We start from the raw sequence: 9,824 nt of genomic DNA, 5'->3' as shown, positions 1-9,824 counted from the left end.
AACCGTATCTTCTTATTCAAAATGCTTCTTGGGTGGATCAAGTTTTGAGTCCTCGTCGATCTTGAGCTGCAAGATCGGCGCAGCTAGAGAGAGTGTGGAATCGAAAATGGCGCCGCCGAAGAAGACGAAGCAGACCGATGAGAGCATCAAGAGAGAGTAGAGACGGGAGTTGGATGGGAAAAGAGGGAGAGCTTTCGACAGAGAGTTTTAGAAAAGGAAAAGGAAAAACAACAGAAAAAAATAAAAAGGAGAATTAATTTTTATTATTTTGCTTCTTAGTACGACATTGTTCTAAATATTTTATTAAGTCAATTTAGCTTAATCTATTCTAAACTAGTCCAAATTAATATCTGAAACTAGTCTAGTTCGAGATAGTATATGCAACAAACACACTAGCTAGGCCCTTGTCTTATGGAACTATTAACAATGAGCAATTTTGAATAATTTCGCCACGACGAGGAAACGTGTCTAATTCATGGCCATCCCAATTGTCAAATGTCAAAAGCTTATTGTCTCTCTCCGTAGGGAGCGCTTTGGATGACGATCGATGATGTAGTCTCGTTCTCCACGGCCTCACAAATCAAGTGTCCAGAACATGTTAAAATTTGATAGAAAGAGAGCCTAAATTGTACACGTAGTTATGGACTTTGACTTGATTAGCTGAGTGAAGGGAGGAGGACAACGCTAGCCCTGTGTATGGGAGCCGTTGATCTGAGGAATGTTGCAGATGCCTTGCCTTGTTAGCTCAGCTAGTACACCTTCGGTGGAAGGAGGCTTGAGGCCTAAAGGGAGGGGTAGCCATGGCTTGCTTATTGCCTCCTTCATAACCTTGTCAACCACCTCTTCTGACTGCAGAATATATATTACCCTGACGATTAGATATGTCCCAGAGCTGTCATTGGCACTTCAAAAGGACTGAAAATATATACGTGACAACCATTTTGAAGTACTAATAACGATTTCCATCAAGTAATTCTGCATGCAAATATGTGTTTTGAAGCCAAAGTAGTCATAGCGTATCATAAAATGTATTGTCTAATTCAAGTAGCAAATGATTCAACCGAAATTTTAGCCCAGCATGGATAAGCATTATTTTGGTGCAGACACAAAGTCGTTCTCGATCATATAATTGAATGAGTGGCTTTTCCTTGTTCATTTTGATTTTTATAATGCTTTTCACACAAAATGATGACAAATTGGACAAATAACAGTTGAAGGCTAAATTTCACTTTTGGTACCAGTAGTTTATCAAACATTGCAATTCAAAAACAAATCCCACTTTGAATTGCAATGTCTGGTAAACTACTGTTGGTTAACCTCGTGAGCCCCTCGTCACACGGAAGGGCATTTCAGTCAAGAAAATGAACAGACATTCAAGGCCTCGCGCTTGAAATTGTGTGTCACAGTAGAAATTCAAGGTTTTCACTAAGTTTAATTAGATGCAATGTCCAAATTTAGAACAACGTGCATGAACGAAGAAGCTGGGTTTGTGGTGTTACCAGATGAATGTTGAAAGATTTTCGTGGCATGCTGTACCTATGGCCGTTTTCAACTACATGACCTCCTGCACTTCGAAAACCTGATGCATTCTGCAATTTTCAAACAAATGAGTGTGAAACAACACCTGTGCGTATATATTACATATATAACCAAAGTGTAGTAGAAATTTTAGTTCATTGGCATACTCACTTGAGGATAAGAGGAATAGCCACCTTGCTCAGGTGGCATTACTAGGCAACCCCATGCTTCAGCTTGCATCTGTATGGTTTAGGGTTTAGGGTTTAGGGTTTAGGGTTTAAACACAAACAGATTTTATTTACAATATATATTTACTTGTGAGGATGACGGACAATACATTACCCCTGGATAAGGGTTCCAGTACTGCCAACTTTGATCTGACAGTTGCCAATGAGAATGGGGATAGCCAGGTTGGCCCCACATCTGGACGGTGGCTGGATGACTGCCGGCAGGTGGCTGTGATCCCCACATAGGATAGGCCGGTGGCATTGATAGAGTGGTATTGTTGTAATGATATGGAGGGAAGGCCATGATAGGCCTGTGACTACGAGGATAATAACTCGTTTGGTGAGTTGGATCTCTAGCACCTGGAGGATGATGCGGCCACAGCAATCTCTGGTCTTCGTCCTTGGGTAGAATGTGTCTCTTATGCATGCGATATTTCTGCTTGCATGGTAACAATACTAATCAATCATCTCATGTTCACAAACTAAATGCCAAATATGGTATGAACACTCAACAAAAAAGGATTAACTAAAATAACTGAGCTTTAACTGGTAGGTAGAAGAGTTTTTTGGACACAAATTTTATCCCATTCATGGGAATCGATAGGATAGAGCTGAGCTTTGGATCATCAGCAATCATAGGAATGTGTTTCGGTAATTATAAAATAACGAGTATAAAAATGTTTGCTTGCAATCGCAACCTGAAATTGTTCAATCACTCAAGGAAATGATTATAACGAAAAAGAACATAATTGGTTATCAAAGAATTAGAAAAATACGCACCTGGAGATGGCTTGCTACATTATGCCTCGTCAAACCTTCAGTTTTCATCAGATCTAGTATTCGAGAAGGAATGGCTTGATCCACACCCAATTGCTCTACTGCCTTCACAAATTTCTTATGCAGTTCAGATGTCCAATCTACCTGAAACCAAACATAAAATCGCAAATGTAATAAGATTTTCAAAATCTTCAAGTGCGCTTACGTACTCAATAATTGAAGTAGCACAGCTTAGTACATAATTTTCCAAGAGGACAACTAGTGCACTAATGCATGACCAACACACATAAATGTTGTCTGCACTAGTAAGGGTATGAATCGAAAAAGCTCAAACAATCTATCATGATATTGACTGTTAAATTAAGTACCTTCATCTTCTTCCGATTAGATTTGCATGAAGTATTGGGAACTGATGCTTTACTTAGATTTTCAGCAGCACCACCATTATCATTGCCACTGTCTATATTATCCGGGTGATGGGACATATTAACCTCACTCTTAGACCCATCACCTGAGTCATTTTCCTCTTTAATCACCGTCTTCCTAGGCATATGATGAGGTTCTCTCGTGTGAAGATTCCTTTCGTCAATTGGATTGCAAAACATAGTTTCGATTGATTTAGATTCACTGTCATGCTCCCCGCTCACCTTCTCTGACATGCAGTTAATTTGATATTGGCAATCTCCATGATTCAGTAATCGTGATCCTTGTTTAATCTGCGGCGTTGAAGGAGCTGGGTACTTATCACTCCCTGCTGATTGTTCTTGGTCATTTTCATGGACCCGTATCACGTTTTCTGTTTCTATTGAGATTTTACAGTTCTGTTCTTCATTTTCCTGTTTGGGCTGCAACATGGATACTACCGACACTTTGACAGGCTTGAGCGTTTCAGAGATGGGACTTCCTCCTGCATTGAATGCCTGCTCAGGATTTACAAAATCAGAAAATTTCTACTTGCAAGAATTGCATAATACTTTGTTGTAGATCTTGAAACAACGTTTCCATACTCGACAGACCTTATGGACCACATGCTGCCAAATATTCCTAAGTTTGTCCTCAGAGACTGGTTTAAGCAGGAATTCAACTGCACCAAGCTGAAAATTGACCGACATGACAACATATGAGGGAAATGAAGTTAGAAACTTCAGTTGTGGTTTGAGTATTAAAACGGTAGAGCTAAACTTGAATCACAAAATTGTCGGTTCCATTGAAGCGTTAATTAACAGGTCAGAGCAGATAGCTTACTGCTATACACTTCATCATGGTGCTCAGGCAATGAATGTTTGAAGTCACTGTAAGAAAGAACTAAGCGGGTTAACAAACAAAATGATTAAAGAACTAAAATAGAAACGAACTACAAATCACAAAATTCAGAACACAGTTTCATGGCGAACTTAAAATGGTTAGAATTACTTTCTGAACTTACTAATGATAGGCAACTCTTTAGCAGTTTCAAGAAATTGGAAACCCCAATGGCCATTGTTTGCATTTACCTGGGACCAATGAACAGAGTGGATTGCTTTTGTCATCAAAACATTTAAATTAGCTATTAAGAATCATTGCTCTGCAGAAGCATGTTAAACTTCTTTGAAAATAACAAAATTACGTTATAGTTTCGTTTTAAGTTCATTACCTCAATAATTGCAACATGGAAACTTTCAGGGTTGCTTGAAAATGCTGACAATGCTTCGGTTTCATTGCAGAATTCAGCAACTGCAATCAACACAATAACGTTACCCAAAATGTGTATATGCCAGCCAAACAGCGAAACAAACAGATTAAACTAAAGCAGTATAGTCATTTAGAATTAAACCAGCACTACTATATATGTCATTAAGCTATTTAGATCTAAACAGCATAAAGTTTTTTTCCCTGCATTCAACACATCTGTTTAGCTCAGAGAGTTACATTATTTTAACTCAAACACCTAGCCAACTATTCAATTTAACAAAAAAGTAAACAAAACAAAAAGGGAAATAAAACCAATGTTGGTGTTGAGAATTGCAAGCATTTATCCTTCTTCCATGGTCAGGTAGCTTCCTAAGCTCCATACGACTAAAATCCAAATCGACATCTAAACGGAATAGAGAATGCATCTATATAAACAAGCATTATAATTAAGATGCTTTTGAAAATGGAGACCAACATACTCCTGGAATGATAATGAACAAATGAGAAAAAAGTGAAATTAATATGTTTCTAGTTTCGGAAACAAAATTGTTTTGCCAAGAAAGAAATAATCTCTAACCAATATAATCCACTGCCTCAAGGTTTGATCTTATCTGGGAAGCAGAAGTGGTGTCTCCATCAAGCAGAAGAACTCTGAGGCCCTTCGGGAAATCGTTCCACTGCTGCAAATCATTGGCAGTGCAAACCATAGCTGGTTTGGCATCCTTTCTCAGGCTGCTGTCCTTGCGTACTGCTGTTGCAGATCACAGCTTTTAACCAACACCATCTAATTAATCAACTCTGCACGATTAATCAAAACGAGATTTATAAAAGTAAAAATAAAAGATTGTTTAGCCAACCATCTTTTCTTGATCTGACAATATCAAGGTAAATAAAATAAACCATATGAGTAAGTAAATCACAATAGACTAAACAATTTATAAACTGGGGTGCTGCTAACTTGTAGATTCCTAGTACATTTTGGAAATCTAGGGACACCCCATTATTCAAATTATGCATTAGGTCTTATTTTCTACCACTTTTTTGTTATTTTCTGGAAAAGAAAAAAAAAGATAGAAGAAAGAAGAAATTAGACAGAAACCAGATGATAAGAGTTCTCAATTGGAACAAGTAGAGAGAGATTTTACCCAAGTCTGAAGATCTTATTTGCTAATGCTAATTTTCCAGAACTACAGATAGACAAAAACCAATTGTAAGATCTTTGTCAAATAAATAAAAACTTGTGAAAGGTACAAGAAAATGGGAAATTCTTGAGAGTGAAAACTAAAACAACAGACAGTAGTATATGTAAGATCTTTATCATCTCAGAAGAAAATGATGAGGTTAACTACAAAAAGGCAATACCGTCTGAAACAAAAACTGGGAAATTCTTGAGAGTGAAAACTAAAACAACAGACTTCACAACTTAGGCAAAGGCATGCACGGACGTATAATTAAGCTCAAAAGCACCAGAAAAGACAGCACTATAATATAGCTTAAGAGTAAGTTCCCCAAAGCGAAAAAGTTAAACACATACACTAACACGATCGATATGTCGGTCAAAGAAAATGCAGTGAAAGATAAAATCTCTCTTACTCTTTACCAAACACAAATGGATAAAAACTGTCACCTCAATTGTGGAAAGAAAAGGCTTTTTCTCCCTCCTCCTTCAGGTCCTCTTCCACTTCTTGGATGTATATAGAAAGCTGCTTATAAGTTATAACAGAGAGAGAGAGAAAGAGAGAGAGTGAGAGAGAGAGAGAGAGAGAGAGGCTTGAGTGCGTTTTCTGAAGGCTGTCTGAGACCTCCTCTGCCCGCATTTACCATCGGGTGTTTACGGACCACAGAATATGCAAAGGTACTCTCTTTTACAGGCCAATATAAAATTTCTCTCTCTAAGAACTATTTTTAGTGGGATCAGGATCCTGTCCTAATCTAAGGATGAGAATCCTCATGATCAAGGGATGTAAGCTGTTGGATAAAAATCTAACGGTTATAATTATTATAACTTTAAAAGGAACCGTTGGATGAAATCTTTATGACCAAGGGATGTGGGTAGTTGGATGAAAATCCAATTATTATAATTATTATAACTTTAAAGGACCCCTGTTTGTAGCAGTTGGATTTTCATCCAACGGCCCACATCCTTTGGTCATGAGGATCCTCATCCTTAGATTAGGAGAGGATACTGGTCATTTTTAGTGCATATCCCAAAACCTACCGGAAATTCACTTTTTCTCCTAATGATATATAAAAGAGAAATTTAACGAAAAGTTTTCGGTACTATTCACTTTAACGAAAAATCATATTTTTACACTAAAAAATCAATCATGTACTATTCACTTTACCTTTTATTTTGTCCTTATCGTTAAAACTCAAAGTTTTCAAGTCATTTTCATTAGTTTTCCTTATATAAAATATTTGCATTTCCTCAAAGATAATGCTAGAGAAATCAATGGATATTGATGATTGAATTATTACTCAAGAGTTCAATAACGTGTAAATATCAAAATGTTCTATGTGTTAAGTCATATAGCCAATTTAGTTCCCGTGTTTTCGATTTGGCTAATTTAGTCATCGTGTTTGTCTCTATTAGCTAATTCATGACATTTTATTCAATCTCTGTTAAAAAATTCATAAGAAAAATTATAATAGATATAATTACTCTTTCTCTTTACAGAAAAATGCAAATCAATGAGAAATAACACATATAAGAGATAAAATGTGACATCCCACATCGCCTAGGGGAGTGATCCTTAAATGTATATTCTCATCCCTACCTAGAACGAGGCCTTTTGGGAGCTCACTGGCTTCGGGTTCCGTAGGAACTCCGAAGTTAAGCGAGAAGGGGGCTTGAGCAATCCCATGATGGGTGACCCACTGGGAAGTTGCTCGTGAGTTCCCAAAAACAAAACCGTGAGGGCGTGGTCGGGGCCCAAATCGGACAATATCATGCTACAGTGGTGGAGCGGGCCCGGGAAGTGGTCCCACCCGGGCCGGGATGTGACAATTTGGTATCAGAGCCTAACCCTGGCCGCGTGTGTGCCGACGAGGACATCGGGCCCCTAAAGGGGGTTGATGCGAGATTTATACGCACACAAATTAAACCCTCTTTTTGTCAATTGTAGTATAAGTATAAGTAGGGATCGTTCTTAACCGAGGATTAGGAGGGATTGCAAATCACTTGGAAACTGACTCAAAAACGTAAAATAAAGTTTAAAACACTAAACTAAACTCAAGGAATGCGAAGCTAAACGCTTAAAACACTAAAACAAACCAAAAAACTCAAACATCACCCAAAACACTCAAAACTGCCTTAAAAACACTTTCTGGGCAGTTTTGAGCACTTTGGTGAATTTGGACGAATTTGTGAAACAAATTGAATCAAAACACTTATAAACACAAACTAATACACTTTCTAACTAAATTGGACATTAAAGTAAAGGGGGATTTAGGATTTGACGAAAATTGAAATAATGAAACAAGTTAATAAACTAGACAGAATGTAAATATGAAATTGATGAAATGGAATGAATGGATGATAGAATAGCTAAGGGGTTCATCTCCATACATGTTACACTTGCATAATAAAATGATTTCCAATTGCATTTCAATAAGCCATTAATTCTCAACACCCCAAGTTAACCGTGATGCACTAATTAACCTTCAAATCTTCCTAACGTTATTGAATTGGATGATTGCATACGACAACCCAAAACATTCCTTCCAAGTCCCCTACATGATTGCATAATAGAGATACAAGCAAGAATCATTACGCTCTATGAAAATTATAAGTGTTGACGAGGCATTCGTTACTATGGAATACGCATGAAACTTATGCCAAGAATTCGTTTAACGCGATTGTTTATAAGCAACCTCCACTACTTGTGAATATAAGTTCATAACTATTAGGTGAAACTCACTTATATTTTAGCGTCATATTCATGCATGAAAATTAAGTGTGCACTCTCAATAAACATACATAAATAAGTTATCAATCAAACAGTTAAACAAATTGAATCCACAACTTATGAAACGCAATTAGAAGTAATCAAATCAAAATGCAAGCATAAACATATATTTCGAATCCCCCCCTAGCCAAGGGGGGGTTTAGTTCCTCATAACTTTGAAATCAAAGAAACACCTAAACATTCCAACAACTCAAACTTGAATTGTATGAACGTTTAGGCACTCTTCACTTCCATTCCTCATACGTACAAAACAAAGAGAATTGAATTTAAGCATTGAAATCAAAGAAACACCTAAACATTCCAACAGCTCAAACTTGAATTGTATGAACGTTTAGGCACTCTTCTCTTCCTCGTTGTTGTAGTACAAGGTCTAAGGTGAGTTTTGGGGATTATGGATGCAATGGATTGATGGCTGAAATATGGATGGAATGGATGGAATTATGGTGTGATGGGCACGGCCTCAAGGGACCAATTTCTGTGGTGTTTTCGAATATGGAAGAGTGTATGAATTGTGGCTGCAATGGATGCTTATTTATAGGTGAAGAAGAGGGAACATGACAGCTAGGAACTTGGTGGAAAGCTGCAATGGTGATGGGAGATGCATGTGGTTGATTTATGCATGTGATTAAAGGGTGGGAGTGCATGTGCCTGATTTAATTGAAGATGCATGTGCAATGAAATGGAATGACAGCTAGGTTATGATGATGAGTGCATGTGCAAAGTTGGTTGAATGATTATGAGTGCATGTGGCTTGAAATATGAAGAGTGAATGCATGTGGCTGATTTATGTGAATGCATGTTAAGTGATAAGTGATAAGTGGTGATGATAAGTGTATGATATGTGATTATGATAAGTGATAAGTGGTGATGATAAGTGTATGATATGTGATTATGATAAGTGATAAGTGGTGATGATAAGTAATGATATGTGGGAGTGTGGCTGAAATGAAGGAGTGGAATGTTGGAATGTTATGCACGGCTAAGGATATAGGAAAGGTTTAAATGTCCTAAAACTAAAGGGAACAAGGTTCCAACACTTTGGTCTTCAATTAGGTCTTCAATTTCGTTCAACACTTTGGCTCCAAGCATAAGCTATCCATCCTTAGCCCAAAAGTGCTCCAAAAGTCTCCAAAATGCATCTTTTTGCTCCTTTAGCCCTTTGGACCTACAAACACACGAAAATAGCTTAAAATACTAAAATTACTAAAGAAACATAACGTAAATGCACGAGAACAAGCCATTTAAGTCGCATAAATATGCTCCTATCAAATTCCCCCACACTTAGCTTTTGCTAGTCCTCGAGCAAAACAAAACAAAAGAAACCAAAAACAAAACAAAACAAACAAAACACAACCTACACCTTCCAACAAACGTCTCAGGGATTTCCAATGCACATGACATGCTAAAAATCATCATTCCCATAGATTTTAGTCATCTTCACACTTAAGTACATTCTTAATCATAGTCACCACATACTAATTCACAATTAAGCATTTAAAACCATGTTTTGAATGTAGTAACATGCCTTAGAGAATTCCCTCAATTCCTTACTAGATGTACTCTCGTTTTTCACACAGATTTTCTGACTACACACCCTACACTAGTTATATGTGAGAGATTGATGTAAACATGAAAGACTAGTATCTCACATATGTTATAACAA

The 9,824-nt window shown here is 37.3% G+C and overlaps 1 protein-coding gene across 3 annotated transcripts; it reads right to left on the bottom strand.

Moving 5' to 3' along the window:
* Window positions 1-241: 241 nt before the first annotated feature.
* Window positions 242-6,044, bottom strand: LOC137731820 (two-component response regulator-like APRR2). 3 transcript variants are annotated; one of them, XM_068471051.2, is made up of 13 exons: window positions 5,821-5,999; window positions 5,339-5,380; window positions 4,771-4,991; window positions 4,156-4,235; window positions 3,949-4,015; window positions 3,768-3,814; window positions 3,539-3,616; window positions 2,891-3,442; window positions 2,526-2,666; window positions 1,861-2,181; window positions 1,690-1,758; window positions 1,500-1,589; window positions 242-849 (listed from the first exon to the last, which is right to left on the bottom strand). In XM_068471051.2, exons 3-13 carry the CDS (start codon window positions 4,898-4,900, stop codon window positions 685-687), a joined length of 1,740 nt encoding a protein of 579 aa, XP_068327152.2. In that variant the 5' UTR covers window positions 4,901-4,991; window positions 5,339-5,380; window positions 5,821-5,999; the 3' UTR covers window positions 242-684. The 3 variants fall into 3 exon arrangements, with proteins under 3 accessions (XP_068327152.2, XP_068327153.2, XP_068327154.2); XM_068471052.2 differs by lacking the exon at window positions 5,821-5,999 and adding an exon at window positions 5,556-5,744; XM_068471053.2 differs by lacking the exon at window positions 5,339-5,380 and having other exon boundaries at window positions 5,821-6,044.
* Window positions 6,045-9,824: the final 3,780 nt, after the last annotated feature.

Source organism: Pyrus communis, chromosome 16 (assembly GCF_041283825.1).
Source record: "Pyrus communis isolate YQ-2024b chromosome 16, ASM4128382v1, whole genome shotgun sequence".
In the NCBI taxonomy this organism is placed as follows: Eukaryota; Viridiplantae; Streptophyta; class Magnoliopsida; order Rosales; family Rosaceae; genus Pyrus; species Pyrus communis.
This window is presented reverse-complemented; position numbering and strand designations above follow the sequence as displayed.